Source organism: Takifugu rubripes, chromosome 7, assembly GCF_901000725.2.
Source record: "Takifugu rubripes chromosome 7, fTakRub1.2, whole genome shotgun sequence".
In the NCBI taxonomy this organism is placed as follows: Eukaryota; Metazoa; Chordata; class Actinopteri; order Tetraodontiformes; family Tetraodontidae; genus Takifugu; species Takifugu rubripes.
In genome coordinates, this window is record NC_042291.1 from 7,796,794 (window position 1) to 7,821,680 (window position 24,887).

Consider the following 24,887-nt stretch of genomic DNA (forward strand, 5'->3'; position numbering starts at 1 on the left):
ATAACATACTTTTTTGTGGAATCCAAGCTGCTGTGTTCAGGTGTTTTAACCCGAATGTGGTCTTGGCTGCTCTCCGCCGCCCTCTCGGCTATAGAAACAGCTGCGGAGCTGGTGGCGCTTTTGTGTCGACTTTAATAGCTTCGGTAACAAAGTTAAGAAATGATTCAGCTCAGCTGGCTGAAGGCCGCATGTGTCAGAAGAATTGTGATCATGAGCACGGCTTTTAATGCAATTTGAGCACAGCAGAGAGGCAGGAGTGTCTCTTTGTCCCCGCTCCAATTGTTGTGAGTGTTATTATCTTTACAGAGCGCGCCTGGGCGACTGAATAGCGATGTCTTTGTAATTACCAGAGACTTATTTTAACTGTCACTCTCAGAAAAGTGGCTCAGGTATATTCTCTATAATAGGCCTTTTACCAGAATGACAGAAGGGGGAGGTGCTGCAGAAAAGAAATTATATATATGGAAAGTGTGAATTAAGTTATCCTCTGCATAGATGAAGACGAATGGGCTTAATTGCACATATACAGGTACACGTTTATGATTTGAGTTGGTTTTTGGAGTGCATGTGCAGTCCCATTTGTGGCATAATGCCAGTCAGAATTGATGTAAAACACACGTTTGTTGGCACTGTGGAACGAGCGCAGTGCTTCTTTTCTGCATTCCTTTGCATCCTTTGAAAATACAGTCAATTACAGAGACGGGAACACCAGGGTCAGTTCAGCAGATTTTTACCTTCAAAGTGCTCCACTCGAAAACCAAGGTTGTCTGTTTTCCAATTTCCTGTGTTACTCACTTGGTGTGTGTCCCAGTACAGCATAGATGCTGACTTTAGGAGCCATCATGATGCTCATTCTAATGCTTCTGCACACAGGGTTTATGTAATTTTTATCCTCAGAGCATAATCAGCTACTTCCACAGAACACTGGAGATGAGCGGGCTGACCTTGAGCACAAGGCGCAGCTTCGCATCTCTGTTGTTTCCATACAGTTAAATGATGCCTCTCAGGCCTGACAGCGCCTCAGGCCCAGGATCTTATCACAGCCATCTTTTTTTCCCTCTCATCTTCCACCGTCTCTGCTCTCTTTATCACTCAAACAGCTCCATTACTACAGTTGGGAGCCTCCGCCAACGAGAAGGCGAGGCCCCGCAGACCGTGGCTTTTATATAAAGCCGTTGTGCGTTACGGTGCGCATGGCGAGGCAGTCGCGGGGTGCCGTACGTACACTGTGTCAGGGCTCACAACAAGGCCGCGTGAGGATAATGATGTCATTCCGTGTGTTTGTGCGTGCAGGCAGACATGAATCCCCGATGATCCACTTTTCATGCCAATTTGGATTTAAATCCCAGCCACAAAGAAACCCCTAAATAATACGAATCGCTATTGCCACCTTCTGACGCGAGTGTTGCTGTCTGACCAAGATTCAAGGGGCTGTTTAGCATTGTCCCAGTTTTTTCACATTGACAGTGAAAAAGGCTTGAATAGATAATGAAAATAAAAGATAAGTTATTACATCTGTCTTTGCTTCAGCGGCAGTCGTGGTTCTCCACAGTTGCGGTCGTGTTTTTATGCCTCTATAGTCGTACAAAGGTTCAACTGCAGCTTCCACAAAGCGACGATAATAACCCAAATGAGCTGCATCCTCATCTTCGTGGCATCAGTGTTCTGCAGCATTGTTGCCTTTGGCCTCAACCTTCCTGCAACCCTGCCAGCCTCGTTCTGGATCAGCACTGATGAGAGGAGGATGTTTGAAAACTCAGCTAATGGGCACAGCGAAGAGGAAGTGTTTCATTTTTCCACAGCAGCTGTCTGGTTTATGTACACACACACACACATGCACGCATACCCGCACATGCTAATTAAAGATGAAGTTTACCTCCTGTGTGTGACAGCAAATTAGCTTTCAAGTTGAGGAAGTGAAGATGCGCTTGCACAATTAAAAAAGAATCATCAATTTGCATGTAACTTGCAAAATCCTTGCACCATCTTGTCAGATAAACTTTATTTTTATAATAAAATCTGGATTTTTCTTGCAGTGTTTCATTACTTGCAGCACTTAATCGACTCCCTGCTCCATTTTACAAAGGTTTGTCGGGACACTGAATGTTTTCCTTCACCGGCGTGAAGAAAATTGCTGAAACTCTGAGTTTTTTTGCACCACAACGCCTTTGTTTGTTCCACTAATGTTGCGGCCTGAAATAAACTCCCCGGGCAGTGCTGACTTGAGTTTTTCCTGCTGACGTCCTCCCTATTTTCCGAACGCCTGGGAGGTCTTGCGTTGCTGCGATATATCACACATTATATGAAAATAAAGTATGGATGCATGTAAATGCTAGTATGCACGCTCCCAGTGGTCCTTTTTTTCAATTTAGCTGCAAATGCATGACCGCAGATGAGCAGAATGTCTTAAATGTATATTCAGCTTGTCTACCATTTATTCCCGGTAAAGCAGCTACCGCAAGTGTCTGGTTAAATTAAATTGAGGAATTTTTGGGAGATAGCAGATAATAACAGATAATATAAAAGTGCACATTAGTACATTTATCCAACTGTAGCTGGGTCCCTCAGACAGTCATTAAAAGAAGCTCTCAGCCGCTCACCCGCACATTGTTAAGGGGATTTAGAAAAGGGTGGCCAGGAATAATCCCTCTTGAGCCGCTCTTTTCCCACTCCAGTGAATTCCAAGAATTTGGTGGTGGACAACTTTAATGCCTGAAGTAGAGAAAATGACTGAACAAAGGAAAAATGAAATAATCTATGCAAACCGTCATGAGCTCTGAGTGGCAACTGGCATTAGGTAATTGAGTTTTTAATCCCCACTCATCTCAGGTTGGCCCGTGCACACCGGGGTAACCGGATCGATCTTAATTGCAGAAAGCGTTGTCTTATGGGCGGTAATGGCGGTATCATCAAGTCTGATCAGATCTCTACTGTATATGAATCTCCGGTTACACAGCACTTTAGGAATATTGCGTTTCATCTGTCGGGCGGCTGTCTGAGCCTGTTTGAGCCTGAACTGAAACCTATTTAATTGCCCTCCAATGCTGCTGCCAGCCCGCTTTGCTAGCACGAGGACTCGTCTGGTTTCGTAGAGAGAATAGAAAATGACAAGATGGAGTGCAAAGGGGCGGAACGACGCACCAGACAAGTGTGGTGAAAACTGTAACTGGAGAAATGTCAACGCGCAGGGAGCATTTTCCATTTCACCGAGGCCTCCGGGGGAAGAATTTCAAAGTATTGGTTATTAATGTCTGCTTGTGCAAATGTGACAGGAAGTAACAAAACATCAATTACAGAGCAGACACATTTTATGAGAGCTTGCATGGAGCAATTGTTTCAATTCCTTCTGCATCTCCTGATGGACACGTCAGTCTGGCTGATGAAGAGGGTGAAGATGAGGAAAACTGTCCCAGCACAAAGCATTTTTGCCACCGCCTGACCTTGCAGCGCGACACGACTGAGCTCCTTGCGTCCGCCTCTGCTTCCGCAGCGCCACCAGGGTCATTACGCACCGCGACACCCTCGATCTATGTGGTACAACCAAGCGTTTTAAATCGTCCCCCACTGACCGGACAGCCTGGCAATATGTCCACCAGTGCATCGCGACAATTGCTTGACTTCCTCTTCACTTTAAATTATTGGTTTGCAGCACGGAATTGTATGACAACACTCCCGCTTCTGCAGCCAGCAAAAACCAGATGTTTCCTCGTGTGCTGTTGAGGGAGGAACGTGTCTTTATGCTAAAGCAATAGGAAATCCCATTTTGTAAGCATGTTAGATGACGCCTGTTAGACTTCAAGCTGCAATCAGCTCTAGGTCATGTTAAACTGATCAAAGCCAGGTACTGGGATGACCTGTATTACCTTCAAAGAAAAAGGGAAAATAAATGAATAAAGTGAAGCATTATGAGCAAGAATTTGGAGAGGAATGAGTCTCTAAAGCCACATCTGGACCGAAAACGGATCCCTGATCAATTGCAAATAGCAACACCAACAGAAAGAGCTTTGGTAGCCTTAGAAACATCCGTGATTGCTAATACACACAGCCCACGATTGCTAATGTGAGCTTTTTTTGGGTTTGTTTCTTTTTAGAACAAAGTGTTTCAGCTTCCCAGCCTAAGAAAGTCAGTTAAGACCTGGATCTCTGGCTGGCATGTTTCCCTGGCAACAACTGTTAGTTCAAAATCAAGCTGCTGCAGTAATTATGGACAATGGTGTAAACACTGGCGGTTGTAACCTTCGTGGTTGCCCACAGTAGCTTCAGTTCAGCAAACGACAACAGTTGTTCCTAAAAAATAAAACTTTTATGAGCCACCAGGGGAGAGTTTGGCCACAGCGTCAGATGTACATTTCCGCATGTTAGTTGGTCCCCAGTGGGATGGCTGAAGACCACAGTTTACTGGTGAAGATTGAACTCACAGAAAACCTATTAAAGGGAGACAGCAACTCTCTCTGAGGCTGCTTCACTGATCAACTCCGCCAGTGATGAGAAATCAACATAGAAATCACATGTGACAGGCCATGAGCTGCAGGGCTCAGAGGCAACGTTTCAACATTTATGGCGAACAAAGAGTGGCTTTTAGGACATTAAAGCTTGCAGAAGACAGTGATGAATGGAATGTCTTCAGCACAAGAAGCCCAACTGCAGATCTACGTACTCGTGAACAGCTGCAACACTGGCGTGTATTTTTTTCGTTGGGGGAATCTCAAGCAGCATAAACAGCAACATTCAGGTTACTAAACCCCTTCTCTCAAGTATGACGATAGAAAAGGTCACTCGGGAAAGGTCGGCACATTATTAACATTTTAGCTCCTGGTGCATCGCGCACTTACTCAACGTTCAGTTAAAACAAACCTGCAACCTCGACTGAACCTTCCACATTAGCAACCTTACGCTATCCGACATTTAAACCTGGAGAAAAATACATCGTGAATCTCCTCAGTCTTGCATCTGCCCCTCAGTCATGTGACTTAGTGCAGCTCCGTCTTCGTTCAGAAGACCGCTTGTTCATTAAGCCCAGAGTGGCTCAGCACGAGGCAGAACACCACAAATGTGCTCACGTGTAGCATCGTCAATCCACATTACAGAAGCCAAGACCTCTACAGGGGAGGAGGGAGTGGCGCAAGGAAGTTTTGCTGCTTTCTTCCTCCCAAATATAAAAAGTAGAATGTCAGCCTGTAGCTGCCATCTCCTTGTGTATTTTTTCCAGTGGAAAGGTCAGCGGCCGGGGCAGCTTGCCAGGTGTTTGTGGAGCAGCAGAGCAGCACGTCGTGCTGAATGTAATTACGGCGCTCGGGCAATCTGATAACGTGCCAGTCCGTCTGTCTCTCAACAGGAGGAAAGTGCTCTGGCATATTAAACGTGGCTCAATAAATGTGGCCATGACAGGGGAGGGAGTGGCGTCAGCGTGCACTCTGTCGTGGCCTCAGCAGGAGCACACAGAACGTTTCAGATATTCAGTTTCACGTGTGAAGGTCAAAGAGTGCCTGAGGGAAAGCAACAGCGCCACATGAGTGTAAATCCCAATCATCTGATTATTGGGGTCCATAACTGGTGTCAGATTGTTATGTAATAAAAGAAATGAGGTCAGGTTCCACATCTGTGTAGAGAGATACCACTCTGGAACATTCAGATGAGAGCAAATGCAATAAAATGAACGTTCCCGTCAGCAGGAACTTATAAAAGCTGAGCCGTCCGGTTCCTGTCTGGAAAAGATCTTCAGACGGCAGCCAAAACAGCCAAATGAGAAGGTCCAGGAAGCCGTCCCTGAACCTCAGCCGAGACCGTAAGTCAACCGCCAGCCATTTAGATGTCAGAGGTGCTCAGAGACTTTTAACAAGCACAAAGGGACTGCAGAGCAGCGGTGTTGCCAAGCTAACCGGACGAGGAGTGCTCTCCACCATGCAGCTCTTCTTTCTTTACAGCATCCATCTTTCCTTCTCCTTTCTGTTTTCTCCCCCCACTTTAATCACACCTGCTTTGTCAACTGGGGCCCAAGGCATGGCCGGGCAAACGTTGCTCCTTACTACAAAATCTGCACAAGCGGGCTAAGAGGAGCACTACTCTATGACAGTCTCCGTGGAAACGTTAGGCGGTGAGCAGCCTTGCACTTGAATGCCTCTCCTGGGATGTAGAGGAAAGGAAGGCTCACCCGGGGGACTGGTGTGTGAAGCGAGATCATCCGTTTTCAAAATGAGCCTGCAACAGTAGATTCAGGTTTAAATATATACAGTAAAAAATGTCATAAAAATACATGCATAATGTAGAAATGAATGAGATCCATCTACAGTCTCCATGTGATGGATTTTTTCCTCCTAGATTGGCTCTCTCTGGCTCAGCCTCGTATTGGCCTCCTCCAGCTCCTGAACAATTTTCCCATCACTTCCAGCCATCATAGCCTGATTTTAATCATCTTCCTTCAGTACCTGGACTTTCTCTCTCAGCGTCTTCCCTTGTGGTGGCTGCTGTGTTCCATTCCCCCTCCAGGTGTTGGATTTCTCCCTCATAACTTCTTTCAAAGTCTCCAAATTTCACAGACTGTTCTTTCATCTGATTGTCCAACTCTAGATTTCCCATCTCACATGTTCATATTTAATAGCCTCTTCTTTCAGTTCCTCTGAAGTGATGAACTTTCACCTTAAAGTCGCCTCGATGCTTGCGGTCTGTTCTCTTCGATTATTTCATCTTAAACTCTGTTGTACTGAAGATTCGCTACAATCAGATTATATTCTGACATCAAAGACTTAGATAACCAACAGAACTGAAGGATGACCTCATCTCTCAATGAGCACTACAGTAGTTACTGATACTGATCAATAAATGATCAGCATTTGATATCTCAAGCATATAGATGTTGATTTACACAAACCTGTTTCCTCCAGTCCACGTCCCAGTATAAACCTCTCTTCTGTGTCCCAGTATAACCAATGCATTTCTCCTCCCTCTCTGCACGATCATAAGCAGGTCATCTGCGCCTTTTCGGAGTGAATGTAACATCGCAACACGGCTAATGTGGAAGCCATTTTATCCAGTTGTATAAAAAATGCTGAGTCACAACATTTGTTCTATCTGCACCATGGTTCTGATCATCTGTTTGGATCCCTGGCTCTGATGTTACTTTATACGTATTAATGACTTTATACATTTTTCTGTCTAATGTGCGCTATAACCTTCAGGGTTCATTTAAACGGCTCATCGTTGTGTGTGAACTTTACAATGAACAGCTACAGATACACTGATTGATCCCAAAAACACAGTGAGGAATTGACAGCTGACAACAGCCCGCTAACGGGCTGAAACCCGGCCTAGGAGACGGATCACTGTGGCACAAACATGCAGAAAAAACAGAAATCAGATCCACCCTTCCCGTCTCCGAAATTGGCAACGCTGCCTCCTGGAGTGATCTTCAGGAAGAAGAGTGTGAAAAAAAGAAGGTGTAACAACACACCTTCAGCCCATGGAGTAGCTGCCGTGTTCGCCAGGAGCCACGCAGAGTTTTAGCACCAGCCAAAGCGCCACACTAGATAACATGTGAAACAGCCTCTTCACTTCACAGTAAAAATGGTGGGCACAGCCAACTACAGTAGAAATGCCACTCCTCACTCTGACGCACTTGTGGTGGGTCACTGTGGACCATATTCACAGTGTCACACGTTCTTGTTATGCATCATGTCTTTTAATCGGCCCTCGGGATAAATAAAGTGTTTTGACAAGAATTCAGGATGACGGTGTCTTTTATGGTGGGAAATATTTGATTACATATTAGGTCCTGGTGTAGCTTGTACAACTGTTCCCGATTTGCTTCTTAGTGCTGCTGAGAGGTGCAAAAAAATAGAATAAAAAACAAAGGCAACGAGCAGAACGCGGCTGGGGGCCACTGCGAGGTGGACTAGTGAAGAGATTGTTGTGCTTTCGCTGCAAAAGCGCGGGAAGCTGGAGGGGAAATGATCATCCGTCGAGTCGTTCTTCAAAAGGCCAGAGGAGTTCAGAGACATTCCTGCGCGCCGACACAACAAACTCTTCATTAATTTAGACTGCCAGACATGGCTGCTGTTCTCTTCAAAAGGACATCACATATTAAATATTAAATTCCATTTTAACTGCACGCATGAAAAACAGGATGTGAATTAATTGGAGAGGCTGAGGGGGAAACAATTTTCCAAGATTCTCTAAAGCCTAATGAGTGTCGTTCGAGTGTCAGTAACACCTCTGTGCACCCCGGAACTATGTTACATTTGCTTTCAATGGCAGGTGCTACACATATATACTATTTATTCATTGTTTTTACCACTGGCATTTATTAAAAGACGGAGTATATGCCGTTATTGGCTGCAGTTCACAGACATATTTTGAGGAACTCTCTGCAGAGCCAAACAGATTTTGATCATATTCACAACAGGAAGTGAATTGGACAGGTAATAATTGCTGGCAACAGTTGGACCTGCAGAGAGAACAATTCTCAGCGCCAGCTTCTAACACTTATTCAGTCACATGACATAATACTTTTTTTTTTTTAGGATTTTCATGGCTGTTCAAATCAGCGGGAACCAGATTTAAAGTGGCACCTTTTGGCTGCTTCATTTTCAAGCACAGGAATGCCTCAGGAAGGACTTTCTATGATTTCAAAGCTTTCACACGACTCTTTCATGAAATTCAAGGTCAAGACATCAGAGCAGTCCACAGGCTTTGCTTTTTTTTTTCTTTTTTTTTTATTTAGCTTCACAGAAAATGAGCCATCATGTCCACATTGTCCAAAAACTGCAGTGTGAACTAGAATCTAAGCATCACATCATAAATTCACATTTTAAAATGAACACTCATAAACAGGCGGCATATCACTTCTGCAGAGGCACGATAAGAAAGATGCAGTGACGAGCCAGAGTGCTTCACAACACCCTGCAATTAAAAGTCAGAGTACGTTTATCCTTGAACAAAAAATTTAAAAATACAACACGTCGCTCCTTGTGATTCCCGTTGCTAATCAAAGGAAACCTTTCACTCATCGTCCATGCAAGGTTACACAGAAGAAACGCAGTTGACATCACGGCTGCCAGGCGCGTAAAGGACATGCTGCGGCGGCTGAGAGAAGTTAATTGGGAGCCCCGAGAGATGTCAAGTTTGACTAGCATCTTGGGGAAGGGAGGAAGACTTTCATGCAAAATCTTAACAGTACGAGTCATCTAATATTGCACTGCGAGTGACGGACAGTGTCTCTCTCGCTCTCACACATCTGAATTGATGCTGAGGTTGGCCAGACGTGGGTCAGAGTTTATCTCGTACCTGTAATGGTACCCCTCCATGTGGTCCCTGCATGCATCCCTGATGTTGTACATCCACCGCTTGATACCCTTTCTGTTCAGGTAGAGTACCAGCAGGAATATGACACCAATCAGGGCCAGCACCAACCCCAGGAAAACATAAGAAGTCTCCAGAACGCCTTCCATGTTCCCCGCACATTTCAGGCGGGTCTGCTGAAGATGCAGGAGCGCCTGGCGCCGCAGGACCCCGGGGTACGCACAGGTTAGGTTCTGCGCATCCACGACCTGAGTGGAGTTCTTCAGCCAAGCCACCATGTCCTCAATGAAGCAGTCGCAGCGCCAGGGGTTCCCCGACAAGTGGATGTGGAGCTCAGGTGCAAGGCTGAAGTCTGACAGGATGGCGCTGGGAAGATTCTTCAGTCGGTTGTCCTGCAGCTGGAGGTCACGCAACAGGGGCAGTGTCAGCGTTCCGTTCCGGAGAGAAACGATGGAGGCATTCTGCAGGTTGAGGGTGAGCAGGCTGGGCAGGCTGGCAGGCATGTTGTCTGGAGGGACCAAAAGGTCATTGTCGGAGAGATCCAAAACCGTCAGGTGAGCCAGGTTTCCGCTCAGAAGGTTGTTCAAGACGTCGTTTGTTTGGGAATAATTATGAAAAGATCTGCTGAGGTTTAGGACCTGCAGCGAGTTACTATGAGGGAAAGCTCTTTCACTGAACTCCTGGATGTTGTTGTTGCTCAGGTCCAGCCGCACAAGGTTTGGCAAGTTATCAAATACCTCCGAATCCACGGACTGGATCTCATTCCCACTGAGATACAAATCAGTTAACTGTTCCAGGGGGCTTGGGAAAGAGTCCGCGCTGATACTGGAGATGTTGTTTCCCGTCACGAACAGAATTTTGGTGTTGCTCGGTATAGAGTGCGGGATCGAGTCCAAGTCCTGCTTTTGGCATTTCACAGTTTGTGAAGAGCACACGCACCGGTCCGGGCAGCTGAGGCAGGGCAGCGAGACGGCCAGTACGACCAGTAGATGGAATATCGCAGATCCGAGTCCCCTCCGTCGGATTTCTCCGCACGTCGAGCTCAACAGGCGCATCTCGGTGACCGTGCGTAAAGACAGCCTGGATGAAAATTCAACCCTACCCGTGCCGCCTTGTTCTTCCGCGAGGCACACGCCAAAGTTTTTCCAACTGTTTCGTTTTCTAAAAACACGTTTATATCTCCTCACCTACAACTCAAACTCCACAGAGCTCCTCTTTATACCATCTTCGCTTAGGACGAGCGCACAGCTCCATGAGAAGATATTATGAACAAAGCCTGCAAACTTGTGCGTTTTATCCGTTCTTTTTTTCCTTTTCCCCCAAGGCCCACGGTTCTATGCAAACACACGCAATGTTTTATGACTCCGGCAAAACATTTATGTCCGAAGTAAAACGGGGGAAAGCGCAAAAAAGCCCTCGTGGTGATTCCCCCAAAGAGGCCATGAAATGCAAACGCACTTCCAGAGTGTAAGGAGGAGACTAAACGTAGGAGCAGGACGGCGTTTTCCAGCAGAAGAAGGGACCGTACCATCCTGTGGACGGAGAGGGTGAGTTGAAAACGACAGCAACTTTAGTCTAGGCTTAAATTCACTTTTCCTTTTAGGAAAATAAAAAACCGTTATTCCCATTAATACCGTAATTGTATTTATCACAACGTTAATAAAATGAATGTAATGTTGAAAAGGAGTCTGTGTTTGAGTGATATAATTGCTTGGCCCGGTGGTTAGAACTCATAGGCATCCCTGAGGGAGGTCTGGTGACGTCCCAAGTAATTTCAGGAACATCTCATCTTGTCAGCCAACCGTGGCAGGCTTCACTGGTTATTCCCCCGTTTAAAATAATGCAAATAAAGTGTGGTAAAATCTTTCTCAGTGCTTCCTCGGGGGCGTTTAGTCTGCCTGCTGCTGTTCAACAGCCAGTGGCTGTGCAACATCTAAGACAAGGAGAAAATCATGATTCGGCTGAATCCTCACAATATGTTTGAGCCATGCACGTGGAATCTCAGGTCATGATCTATTATTGAATTTAGGCGTTTGGGTATATTTTTTCGTGTTGGACCAATAATCAAGATACTTCATTGTTGGAATTGGTATAAAAGTTGCCTCATTAAGATTTAGAAGAAAAAAAACCCAAAACCTTTTAACTGTATTGGTTTCCCCAAAAACAAGAACAAACATCCATGTTAGTATTGCAAATCAGTAATGCATTCTGCATTTATGGCACAAATGTTTGCAGATGTTATTTATATGCTTGTTTGATGAAATGTTCCCATTCCTATTTTTCTTTCTAACTTTTCAGTTAAAAAACACAAACATCATTTTAGCAAATTCTAGAATGTTCCTTACATGGTCTGTATATTTCACATCTTGATTTTTGGACAATTACTTGAGTGGTTTTATTAGTGGGGGGCCTTGGCTGAAGTGAAATTTTCTACTGCAGTGCTTAATTTTAATCCTTATTCCTAATCTGAACGACTTTCTCCTCTAGTTCTAGTTAATTTAGTGAGATAATGTCTGTTATCAAATAAATTATATTCAATGATTGCATTTTGATGATGTCTATATGAGGCATTAAATTACTTTCCATTTTTACACTTTATTTTGTATAATGGAAACACGTTTTTTATTGTAATGATAATTTGATTGTTACAATGTTGCTGTTTCAAACGTTCCAATGAATAATTTCTACATAAAATGACCCATAAAATAAATAAATATTTTAAAAGCCGCCATGATAATATTCGCGCAGCAACAGAGCTTCGACTGCGCTGAGGATTTAACCAATGAAATGCGGCGATGTACAAGCTCCGACCAATCAGAAGTCTCGACGTTGGTCAGCGGCTTTTACTCAACCTGCAGGGTTTCAGACGTCCGGTCCTGTCAAAATTGCTCTTCTGGAAATCCCTTTTCACATTTCGTAGCTATGAATCAGTGGATATTCGTCGTTAGTGCAACTCGCTCTGTGGCCTTTTGTTTTTTTATCTAACGGAAGGTGAGAAATTTTGCATTTCGTAATTTCATTTGCAGCAAAAGAGTTAGCAAACGTAAGCTGGAGACATGTCATTTGAGCTAGCCACCAACACCGTCGATTAAACAGGCGTATTTTTTAAAAAGTTGCATAGATTATTTAGATTTGCCTTTTCTGCGTTTATTTGTCGGCAGACAGACTTGAGACTTTGACATATGACATAGTCTTGTTCTAAATAGATCAGTTCTCATGGTCTAAACATCTGGGCTTGGTTTTCCCTCTTGCATAACCCTGATATTTAATCAACTTGACCCTTCCCATTACATGTTCAGCATGTGTAAATATATTCAGAGTAACTTTACATACATGTGGGCTTTACATAAAAACATTGTGTTTACATAGTCCTGCGAGACAGATGTCAGTAAAATCCTGCCAACTCAGCTGACCTCTGATCCGTCTGTATTTTAGCTCAGCATACTTTGTGCCATTTTGATCTGTCACCACTGTGTCTCCCACACAAATCTGTAACATTCTAACATTTACCACTTCTATCTCCCACAGGTTCACTCTACAATTATGGAGTTTTGAAAATAAAAAAGGATTTTGGGGGGAAAGGGGTGTTTCCCCTCATATCTGATGGTTGGACTGTTGGAAGGTTAGATGATAGTGGTTTTCTTACCTTGTATAAATTATTGAAGAAAATACAGAGGAGAAGCTATTTTTTTTTTCAAACTATCTGTACTATTTTGTATACATTTTGTATCATCATGATTTTGTCTGTAATCAGCACCTTATTTTTGTGTTCAAGAGTTGATTGAAATGCTGTAGTGTAACGGGCCGCAGTAAGTTCTTGGAGTTGCTAGGGTGCGGTGGAATCTCAACACAAGCACAATTCTAGCACTCTGAACTGTTTTGTACTTTTGTCAATGCATGTAGGCTTCTTCAAGGGCAGCTTTCTTATGGTTTATGTCTTTCGTCTGTGGGTGGTGGCCTTCCAGACGAACATTGCAACAAGAAGGGAAAAAGGTTCACTGTAAGGATTTAGTGGCGGCCAGGATGAATCTGGCCGCACCAGAATGCACCGCCAAATGCCGCTCACGTGAGCACGCGGAAGATGTTGTGGCAGCTGTAACGCGTGGTTCTGAAGGTCAGCTGCGTCTGTTCCTGTCATCGCACTGCCACAATGCAGCCACCTTGCGCGATCACTTCGGTCGCACTGCTCTTCATATGGCAGCTTCTATGGGGAAAAAAGCCCTTTTAGAGTGGCTGTTGGAGATGAAGAATTCTGACCTGACGGTGAAAGATAAGGAATCCGGCTGGACTGCTCTACATCGTAGTGCTTTCTACGGACAGATTCACTGTCTCATATCACTGATCAAGGTGTGTTTTTGGGTTGGGCGGTTAAAAGCATCGCTTAATGGACCAGTGCATAATAGTACTTTTTCCCCACAGCATGGCGGCCTCCTGTCCACCATCGACAAGGAGGGCCTCTCCGTCTTAGACATTACAATGAAGGACCGACCATCTCATGTTGTGTTCAAAACTGCCGGTAAGAACGCCAAGCATGCAATTGTACTCCGAGTCAACTGGGTAGGATACTAAACATCCTGCATCCACACTTGGAGCAAGATTCATAGATGATTGTCAAATGTTGTAGTTTATATATTTTGATTTATTATTCGAATTTCTGAATGTAAAAGGGTCATTCTTAGTTCTCCCTACATGTGTCTGATGTGGTTATTTACTTGAGAAGGCTTGAGTTTTACACGGGCAAAACATGATTCAGAGTAATCCCAAATGTTCCAAAAGTGGCCTCACGCCAAGCTTCAAAAGCAGCTCTTATGAGGCAATGCTTCCAACTGTATTTGCTTTTTCATTACAGACCCAACAGAGGTGTACACATGGGGAAACAATACTAATTTCAGTCTCGGGCACGGTAATCAGGAGAGCCGACAACACCCTGAGCTGGTGGATGTTTTTGCCAGGACGGGAGTTTACATCAAGCAGGTTGGTTAATAACACGCTGCTATTATATCAGCTCTCCAGGGAGTAATAGCTTGTATTTCTATAGTTTAAGGCAGAGTGCCCTTACCACCTGGGTAAACCCAGCAAAACACTCTTTTCCCCCCGAGTCCTGTATTAATATATATATTATAATATATATTTATACAATTTTGGATAAAACACCAATCATATAAGGTGTTTTTTTTATGAACTACACACATGGTTTACTTGCATATATTCACAGAAAACCTTTGGAATGGAATAATGATACTTAAAGAATTTAATCACTTGTTTCATACAATCCTGGAACATTATACTGCTGGGCATGCTACTCTTAGTTAACTGTTGACCTGTGTGGGTGTATCACGGGGGGAAATAAACACCACTTATTTGAGACAAACAGAAGCTGCTGATGTGGTCAGGGCTGATTAGCTTTGTAATTTCCTGTATCATCTTCATTTGTGGCATCGTTGAGCCACTCTGTGCACGGTTACCTGGCCTCTTCTAAAAGATAAAAGCAAAGGAAGATATGCATTGTTTAGCTTGTGTTCAACCAATTCATTAAGTAAATGAGCTTGTTTGGATTGATTTCAACATTTACAGATGTCTGGCATGTTTTATGCTACAGATCTGACTGTATTTTCATGTCCAACTCAAAATATCGTGCTGAGTGACAGTAATATTGCCTTTGACACCAGCATAATGAGCCTCAAATTGTGGGGTGGTAGATTTACAGCCGCCGAGAAATTCAAAAGTGCTTTTTGCCTCTTGTTCTGATGCACAGTAATTTTATAAAGTCGATTAGGTGAAAGTGATGGATCCGTTTTCATGACCACACAGTGACCCAGTTGCACACCGTATCGTCTTTGTCTTCCTCCTCCAATTCAGTGGGTGCCAAAGGTTAAATATTAATTCTGCAATGACAGGTATTTAATTAAGTGAGCAACACTGGTGTGTGTGCATGTGTGCCAGTGTCTGAATCATTGTGGCACTTGGGTAAAACATCCCTGCTCTCTTTTGCCAGCTTGAGAGCGGTGATCTATTATTAATAGAGGTATTTACATTTCCACTTGTGCCCCGGCCTTTATTGGCATAGTGTTTTATTGTCACTACATGAGTGCTTGGCCAAGGGGCATGGAAAGTGATGCTTGGTGCCCTCTGATATGAGGGTAATGTCTCAAGGGCTGGAGCTTTCATCAACACTAATGTGAGAAACATTTGTACTTGTCAAATAGGATGTGTATTTTTAACTAAAACGCAGAGCAAATTCTACTGTGGTGTCCACTTTTTCCTCACAGGTGGTGCTGTGCAAGTTCCACTCTGTGTTTCTGTCTCAGAAAGGCCAAGTGTTTACCTGTGGTCATGGACAGGGAGGACGACTTGGTCATGGAGATGAACAGACTTATTTGGTGAGAATATAACAGTTTAAGTTTTTTTTGGCCCCGGTAAACTGATGGAAAACATGTGGACTTTTACAGGATCCTGACATTCTAGGTGGAGTCTGCTTTTCGTCTCAATTTCATTTCTCTTCGCTTCCCTCCTCAGGTTCCTCGGATGGTGGAGGGCTTGACTTCTCATCACTGCTCCCAGATAGCAGCTGCTAAAGACCACACAGTGGTGCTGACAGAAGGCGGCTACGTTTACACCTTTGGCCTCAACACCTTTCACCAGCTGGGCCTTGCTCCCCCTCCAGCCTCAGCATATGTCCCCAAACAGGTAGAATTTGAGAGCAACATTTGTACTTGTCAAGTAGGATGTGTATTTTCATTAAAACGCAGAGCAAATAATCGAATGGGTGTATATCCAGGTGTTTTCTAAGACCTTGAAAGGCAGGAGTGTTGTTGGAGTTGCAGCTGGAAGGTTTCATACTGTCCTCTGGACCAAAGAGGCTGTCTACACAATGGGCCTCAATGGAGGACAGCTGGGTAATGTTACATAACTTACTGTATGGAATTATGTAGATGCATGCTTACATATTCTGTATGAAGAATATAATATCTTTCCAGTGTTTGTTTTTTTTGTTCAATGGCGGCCTTTATGTTTAAAATGCCAAATTATCAAATTATCAAAATATCAGTGATGAGAAAGTCTGCGTTTGACTTTTCAACAAAGTTTTAATTTTCTGAATACCTTTCGATGTTGTTGTGCTTTAATCACCAGGTTACTTGCTGGATCCTAATGGGGAGAAGTGTGTGACGGCACCCCGGCAGGTCTCAGCCCTGCACCACAAGGATGTCACCATAGCTATGGCAGCGGCGAGCGACGGCGCTACCGTAGTTGTAACGGAGAAGGGCGACATATACCTGCTGACTGAATACCAGTGCAAAAAAATAGTCTCAAGGTGAATGGGAATGTAAAGAAACTATAAATGGCATGCAATTAAAGCTTTTTGTTTTTCCAGGCGGCAAGGAAAATTGACTGTAATTTCAGTTTGATTCCACTGCATATTCACCCATTTGTGGCAGTTAAATCTGTTTTGTTTTTTTTAATCGTTTTTAGGATTTGGATTGTTTTTTCTATTATAGAATGAACAGGTCCAGATGTTGATCTGCTGACACAACTGTGTCTGATGTTTCTTCAGGCAGCTCAACATCAAGAAGATTCTGGTTAGCGGGGGTTGCCTCAACCATCGTGTTGCTCCACAGATCCTCAATGATGGTGGAGGAGAAAAGGTGGACATTCTGGCTCTAGATGAAGCTGGAAGGGTAAGAGAACATGCCTCATCTTCAGTAGATATCTAGCCTGTGGTGCGAGCATACATGTGCACAACCCCAAATCAGATCATCCTGTGTGCAGCCCTGCAGATAAAGAAAGTGACTAAGACCTTTGCTGCCTTTCCTCCTCCATTTCGCCATGTCCGTCAGGTGTTTTGCTGGCGGTCCTGCAACAGCTCGGTGAGACAGTGCCGGTGGGCGTATGGGCGTCAGGTTTTCATGGCAGACGTTGCGCTCAGCAAAAATGGCATGATGTTTGTGACCCAGGAGGGGGAGGGCTTCAGCGGTGTGTGGGCAGGAGAATACAAGAAACATGTGGAGAAGAAAGGTGGGCAATAACATGTCATGAAATCCACGATTTGCAACTATTTTAAGTCTTAAAATGAGTAGATGTTTATTAAACTGGTAATAAAATATTTGATGGTGAAAAAACCTTTAATTTCAAGGGTATTTAAAATGCTGTTTGTTCTATGATTAAATTCTTCTGTTTTGCTTTCTGAAATTCTTCAGAAGTCAGTGTGGAGGTTTGTGGTCATTCAGAAGCAGGAACGGTGTTTGAAAGAATCCGGCTGGAGAAGCTGCCACATGTCCACCGAGCTGTCAGCGTCACCATGGACTCTAAAGGAAGAAATTTTGGAGCACTTCAGTCAGACCCCAAAGCAAAGTAGGAGCTCTTCTTTCATGATTTTAATGGTATTTCAAGTGGGAGCTGCTTTGCAGTGTTAAAGCATCCTGACACTACACTTACAAAATGAAAGTATTAAAATAATAAAGTGGAATAAATATTTTAAGACACTTGATAGATCTGGTAGTCCAAGTCAGCTAAACGCTATGTTGTATAAGATGAATGAAACATTCATTTCATACTCAAAAAAAGGTCATAACTGTGTTTAGTATTCTTAAGACTGCATTATATTAAGGCTTAAAGAAGGTTTTACTTACTAAATCTATATTTTTTTGGAGACGTTAATGTGGGCACACTAATCTGGAAGTTGCATAATGCAAGTTTATCTTGTGTGGTTGAGTTATTTATGTTTCTTCTCTTTACTGAAATAATTGTTATTCATCCAGTTAGGCCTTGTTGTAGTCATGGCTGTGTTTTTCTCTGTATTAAATTAATGAAAACTCTTTTTTGGCTTCAATCCAGCTTGTGTGAGATTCCCATCATTTCTCCATCCTCCTTCTCCAAACATTTTGGGCAACTCCTTGAGGAAGCAGATGAAATGGACAGCATCCATGATGTGACCCTCCAAGCCGGCGATCGCACCTTTGCAGCCCACAAGTACATCTTGTCCATGAGGTCCGAGTTCTTCCGGAAACTCTTTGTGTCGGACCACAGCGAGATCGGGGAGGAGCTTGGGGAAGAAGCAAGGAAGAGCGAAGATGCTGTGGGCTGTGATTTGATTGCTTTGGAGAATATTCCTGCAGATATGTTGGAATATGCCCTGGACTTCATCTACACTGACTCGTGTGAGCTGCTAGTTCACGGGGCCAAGCCCAGAGTCCCAGTGGCCCAGATGGGGCAAACCAAGGTGGGGAAACAAAAACAAACCTGTATACTTATTTGCTATGCAGCTATGCATTGAAGGACTGTGTTTATTTAATCGAAACTATGTTCACTATCTGCTTTGACCAGGAATCGAACGAAGAAAGACTTATTAGTAGCCTGCAGGACTTGAATGTGAGAGGCCGATCAGCTCTGGAGGTGTATCGGTCTCTTCCCACTGCAGCCAAAGAAGATGTCAAGGTCAAGAGCAGGAATGCTAAACCTGGCAAGAAGGCAAAAGGGGGCAAAGGTGACAAGGCCGAGGCCAACGAGGGTGGGGCAAACCCAGTCAAAGCCTTACAGGCTGTTGCAAAAAAGCTGGGCCTTGGGAGCCTGTCTGCACGGTGAGAGCGTCCACCAATTATCAGCGCAGGTTTAAGGCTAATGTCATTTCATATTAATCCTACTTTATTGTTTGGCAGACTGGATGGAGTCAAATATGAAAATGGAAAGATCAATGTTGTAAACAGGAAAAGTGGCAACAAGCCAAAATTCTACCAGAAGAAATGGTACGTAGAGAAGCAGATGTGAACTGCGGGAGCTCGTACAAAAAGAACATTTCTGATGAGTCTGGTTCTGCGTTTGTGCAGCTCCTATCTGCATGATGTGACTCTGAAATCGGAAGATGGGAAAGAATTCCCTTGCCACAAAAGTGTCCTTTGTGCAAGGTTGGGTAAGTAGTTGACATGTTGGCACAAATCTATTTATACGCATTAGTAAAGGGAGAAAGAATTTTTATTTCCCCTCTCCACCTTTCAGAATACTTTAATAGTATGCTTGGAAGTCCCTGGATTGAGGTGAGCAAGGTCTTTATTTAATTTTATTAATTCAATTTTTAAGTATAGAACTGTAATTGTTGAGAGGGTGGGTTGCTCCCCCTTCAGGCCACAGCATGTACTGCACTTGAGATGCCAACGAGCTCAGAGGTTCTTCAGGCCATCCTGGAATATATTTACACGGATGAGTCTCCTACCATTAGAGGTAATCCCCCAGGAAAATGTAACAAATCTTGAAGTGCTCTGTGTTATGTGCTGTTATATTTGCTTGATGTTTTTGCTTCAGAGTCCCTGAACGTAGAGTTTGTCTGCAATGTGTTGGTTGTGGCTGACCAGCTGCTTATCACCAGGCTGAAGGAGATGTGTGAGGTCGTCATTACTGAGAACCGTAGGTTTATCTTTCACAATGTCCTTCCAGCCAGTCTTAGCTGATATACCCGTATAAGTTGAAGTTATGGCTTTGAGGTTAGAAGCACATTTGGTTTGTAAATGGTATTTTAGAACAACTATAGACACAGTTGCATCTCCCAAGCGTTTTGTCCACGTCCTCATTTAAGCTACGTTCTGGGCTCTTTCACAGTGACTCTGAAGAACGCAGCAGAGCTGCTGGAGTTTGCCACCATGTACAATGCCCAACAGCTCAAACTCTCCTGTTTCCAGTTCATTGTGCTCAACATAACTGCCCTGCTGGAGTTAAAGTGAGAATAAAACAATTAACCCAATGTCTCTGAATATTTTAATATCCTTTTATTTCTTTGATTACTTGCACAATAGTTCCTATAATTAAAAACACAACATGTAGCTTGCTAAATAAATTGCGGTGTTAATGTGATGCAATCCTGGGTGTGGAAATGTTTTTCAGGCTAGACCTTTCACAAGCAGGGTGTAACGAAAATGATAACTTCTAATTTCCTGAACCTTATTGCCTATTTTTATGTGTTGCTGTCAGAGCACTGGATGTTCTGAGGGATGAAGTGCTTGTGGAGCTCTCTGCAGCCTATAGGAGGACGGTGAGTCACCATTCCCCCGAATCACAATCGCTATTGTTCCCTTACTCTTGATTTATTTTATTTTTTAATCTCTGCTGGATTCATTTCCCACATAATGCAGCGCACGCCTCGGCTTGAAATCTGTAGGAAATTAAAAATTTGACTTGTGTGCATTGTCACACATAAAGTATTTGTGATGCTGTTCATGTGTTTCAATTTGAATGAAGCCGGTCCTTTCTATTATTTAGATTCCTGCCATGCAAAGGAGAATCATCACTCCATACATTGGTGCTCCGGACCTGAAGGCGTATGAAGATGAAGACATGGACTCTGTGTTCAGCTCCAAAACCAAAGTAGAGTTGGATCAGTCCTACAGGTATACATCCACTTTAATGTCTGACCTCAGAAGGTCTGATAAAAGGTGTAATGTGATACACGTGTGTTTACATTCTACCAAGTAAGAAATGCTATGACTTTATCAGGGAAATCCAGTTCAAGAAGGCCAAGATAAAGGCCAAAAAGAAGCCGAGGCGGCGCTCTGACAGCTCTGGTGGCTACACGCTTTCTGATATCATTCAGAGTCCCCCTGCTGCAGGTACACGACACGTAGACAGTCTGATGTTTGAAGGCTAGCTATCCTCTCATTATTCCTCAGTATTTTAAAGAATCCCATTGTGTTAATAAAACTATTTCCCCTCTTGTCAGTGATCTCTCCTTCCATGGTGAAGTCAGAGAAGGTGAACTCTAATGAGTCGCTGCAGGAGCTGCTCATGTCCGACTCGGAGGGGAGCTGCATGGGGGTTGGGAGTCCCAGAGATGTTCAGTCACCCATCTCCCAAGACAAAACTGAGGTTAATTGCTGACAGTTTTATATGCTGGCTACTGAAAAGGTCAATGTTTATGATGAATGATGGGGGGGCTGCTTAAAGGAATAAGAATACGCTGCTGGAAATGATGAAAAAATATTTGTCTTTTTTTTCAAGACGTTTGCTCATAGGTTAGAGACACCCCCCAACACCCCCCCTGCCCTGAAGGATGAGCTGTTTATTTCCCATTATTCGGCTCCAAAGCCAGTCCCCAAAGTCCTTCCCCGGTGAGACTTGACCACAATTTATAAGATCATTTGCATTGAAAAGTTCTTTTTAATGGCAGGGTTTTGGTATTTATCCTGAAAATCCATCTGTGTGTCTGTGGTTTTCTAATCAGCAGCCCTGCTTGTCCACCCCCAATCTTGGATCTCAGAACAATCATGGATATGGAGGCCAACTCTCTTCAGAGCCTGACTCCTAAAAGCCCTGGAAGGTGTGAGATGTCTTTAAGGTGTGACATAGATCATTGCCTCCTTTTACCGGTGTCGGTGAGAAACCTTTACCTGTGTCGTTGCCAGCATGAAGCACTCCCCTGGTCCTGCTAAACTGTCCCAAAAACAGAGGAAGATCTTGGCCATGGCCAACAAAGAGGCCAGTGTGGAATCCAATATATCCAAACCAACCCAGACAGTCGCCCCTTCCAAAAGCAGCGGGAAGGCCTGGTGAGTGACCGACATGTCAGCCCTGCTTATATCATTAAGATTTTATAAACATATTGTTTTTTATTATAATTTTAGCTATAATATTAACTTTGTTAGTTTCCACTGTTGCTTTAATTGTTAAGTGTGATGTTTTTAGGCATTAACATTCGGTATTTGGTTTTAATTTTGTGGTATTTGCAGTAATTTTTCCACTTCTATACTGGATTGATTTTAATATGCTGTGTATATTAACTCTCCCATTGTTCTGCAGGGCAACACCAATCCAATCTCCTCCGGTGTCATGCTCACTTCGAGCATTGCTAGAGGAGGAGGAGGAGAATCATTCGATCAGAGCGGGACAAGTGGGACTCCAGAGGGGTCGAAATTCCCAGGGGACCTCTGCCGCTCCTGCTCCATCAACCAGGAAGGTGGTCACCTTCAAATGTGAGGAGGGCAGCGAACCAGAGAGACCAGCTGGGTGCGTGTCCGCTCCTACACTATTTTGTTGCTTTCCACTAGGTGGCACTGTTGCACCAGTAAAAAAAACAAACTGCATTTGCCTTTCAAAGAAGTAAAATATCACATTAATAGCTTTAAGTTTATTTTCTGGTTTGAAAAGGTTAAGAAAATTTCTGAATAGAAAACTGTGGAATAAACAAAGATTGTAAGTGACATTCATGAAGGTTTGATTTCCCAGGAAAGTTAAAAAAAAATAAATGGAAGACTATTGACCTAAACCTCCACAACACTGTCAAAGTGACCCAGTACAGCTGAGGTGACCTGCCCGCAGACAGCTGGACAAACACAGCGATCACAAACAGCGTGAGCTCTGCTCCACAAATGTCTTTATACTTAAGCCACCACGCAACAGGTTTTCATGAATGTAGAGTAGCTTTTTTTTTTTTTTTTTTTAGCTAAACTGGGGGAGGAATATAAAAACCAGATGCAAAAACTCTCATTTGATGAGGTGAAATGACCTGGGGTATTTTTGCAGTTATCTGGGCAGTTTCCTGGCAAACGGAAAAGGTGTCAGAGGTGTCAAACAGCGGTGTGAGTCACCGGAGCAAAGCTAGCGATGGTAATCGGTATTGATAAGGGCAGCCCTGACGGCACAATGGATTGCGCAGAAGGGAAAGCTTTAAGGTTCCTCGACGTGTGGAGAGAGTTCACTGTCAGCAGCCTCAGATATTTTTCCCCCTTGTGTGTCTTGAGTGAACATTTCCACAGGTTTTACCATTTGCACCCACAAACGCAGCTTCCATTTTCCATATGACCTCAACACGCGTCCTCATCGGCGTCGAGACCAGCTTTAAATGGTGTTAATACACAACTGTTTTTCCACTGAGTGGCATAGCCAATCCCTCATCTCCCTTGTGCAGCCGTCGTCCCCGGCAACGTCGATGGCAATAACTGTGTCGCCAAAGGTCAAAAACGACTTAACGCGGTAAATGTAAACCGACGCAAATTGTTAATTACACAAGAAAAATGCCATCCGAGATGGCGCACGGGGACGGAGCGGGCGTTCACCCACGCGTACCCAAGAGAGGGACTATAGGTAGATAATGTGATCTCTCGCATGCGGACACATCTGTTGTGAATTAATGTGGATTAGGAAAATACGGGGATCTATTCCTAGCACTATAAATATTCATCATGGAAATGTGTCTTCTTACAGAGCTCGTATTTCATCCATGTGGGTGAAATTATTTAGATTGCACAAGTACAACACAGGGCGGCTTGAAAGTGCTGCACAAACAGTTATTGAATTAAACAAATGCGGACAAGTATACAAATATATACAAATTCAGATGCAAACAGAAACAAACAGAAGACATAAGTGCATTAGAAGGTAATGCCTGGCCAATAAATCCTTTTTTTTTTATTGGTGAGTGTGCACACGTGTTTATTATCAGTTAGCAAAGTTATGATAGGAAATTGTTTCTTTGTAAATACGTCTGGAGCGTGATTGGAAAAATCTGGTGTTTTTTGCTCATAATCCAGCGATTCGGGGGTGGAATCTGTCTATTGTAACATCCATCGTGACCGTGCATGTTCCCTTGTCCCTCTGTGACGTCTGTCCCCCTCAGGCCCTGGGTGGGCAGCCCGACCCTGCCCTCCACAGTCACCTTCGCCTCCATCGTGGAGGAGGAGAAGCAGCAGCAAGCCGCGCTGATCCGCAGCCGAGAAAAGCCGCTGGCTCTCATCCAGGTAACCCGCCATGCCCGTGCACGCTGGCATTCTTTCACAGATGTATGGAAACCACGCAGCACGTTTCCTCCCATTAATCCCAGCAGCTGCCTTCACTGTTTGCTAAAGGGGGGGTGGTTGGAGTCTTCTTGTGACTGCAGTCCTTGCACAAGATGCCCCCCCCCCCCCCTCCACATCACTTTTTCCCCCACTACTGACGTGTTTTTTAACATGGTTCTCATAGATTGAAGAGCGGGCAATCCAGGACCTTCTGCTGCATTATCGGGCGCGTGACAACCCAGACGAGCTGATAATCGTGGAGAGGTCTTCCAGAGGTCCCGTCGCGGCCCCCACCTGGAAGAAACACTGATGTTACGAAGCCCAGGCGTCACTGGGAGGAGGTCCCTCCGTTAGCCTGCTTCAGATGCACTCGTCCCCGGCGTTGGACAAGCCTCGCGCAAACTTGCATAAGCTGTTTTTTATTTCCTTTATGGATGTGATCCCAAAGAGACTCTGGGACTGTGATCACTCGTGCATGTCTTTATCTGTCCCACTATATAGTTTAGTGGGACTTTAGAGGATAATTGTTAATTATGTGAGGTCACTGTTGCCAAAGAAAACATCAGTAGAGGCTCTGAAGGCATCATTTGGAAGTGTCTCTTATCGAGGATGTTTGCAGTGCTTTGACTGGGTGGAAATGTGCATTTTGAATGTGATATCAGAAATACAAACTATAAAGTAGTTGTAGAGCAGCAACACGAGTCTGAAATTCCGTTTTCAGCATTTCCTCTTTCTCCAGTGTCGTCTTCACCTCTTTTCTTTATCTCCTTTTGTCAACAAATGCATTTAGAACTCCTGATCTGGACCGTTTTAATCATCAGATGCCGTTTTTGTTTCAGT

At 44.0% G+C, this 24,887-nt stretch overlaps 2 protein-coding genes across 6 annotated transcripts; one reads left to right on the forward strand and one right to left on the reverse strand.

Annotated features, from left to right (window-relative positions):
- Positions 1 to 8,689: 8,689 nt before the first annotated feature.
- Positions 8,690 to 10,769, reverse strand: tpbg (trophoblast glycoprotein). Its single transcript, XM_003965910.3, has one exon. The coding sequence runs from the start codon at positions 10,347 to 10,349 to the stop codon at positions 9,222 to 9,224; it is 1,128 nt and encodes a 375-aa protein (XP_003965959.1). The 5' UTR covers positions 10,350 to 10,769; the 3' UTR covers positions 8,690 to 9,221.
- Positions 10,770 to 12,118: 1,349 nt separating this feature from the next.
- On the forward strand, positions 12,119 to 24,743 carry ibtk (inhibitor of Bruton agammaglobulinemia tyrosine kinase). 5 transcript variants are annotated; one of them, XM_029839033.1, is made up of 29 exons: positions 12,119 to 12,285; positions 12,823 to 13,641; positions 13,714 to 13,810; positions 14,144 to 14,268; positions 15,564 to 15,674; positions 15,811 to 15,981; positions 16,073 to 16,190; positions 16,426 to 16,606; positions 16,847 to 16,970; positions 17,130 to 17,307; positions 17,490 to 17,643; positions 18,127 to 18,511; positions 18,616 to 18,869; positions 18,948 to 19,034; positions 19,116 to 19,198; positions 19,285 to 19,322; positions 19,410 to 19,506; positions 19,588 to 19,689; positions 19,882 to 19,999; positions 20,251 to 20,311; positions 20,539 to 20,666; positions 20,773 to 20,885; positions 20,996 to 21,141; positions 21,274 to 21,383; positions 21,497 to 21,610; positions 21,678 to 21,821; positions 22,072 to 22,278; positions 23,888 to 24,008; positions 24,232 to 24,743. In XM_029839033.1, the coding sequence occupies exons 2-29, from the start codon at positions 13,228 to 13,230 to the stop codon at positions 24,355 to 24,357; spliced, it is 4,107 nt and encodes a 1,368-aa protein (XP_029694893.1). In that variant the 5' UTR covers positions 12,119 to 12,285; positions 12,823 to 13,227; the 3' UTR covers positions 24,358 to 24,743. The 5 variants fall into 5 exon arrangements, with proteins under 5 accessions (XP_029694893.1, XP_011603638.2, XP_029694895.1 ...); XM_011605336.2 differs by having other exon boundaries at positions 21,497 to 21,592; XM_029839035.1 differs by having other exon boundaries at positions 21,500 to 21,610.
- The last annotated feature ends 144 nt before the right edge of the window (positions 24,744 to 24,887 follow it).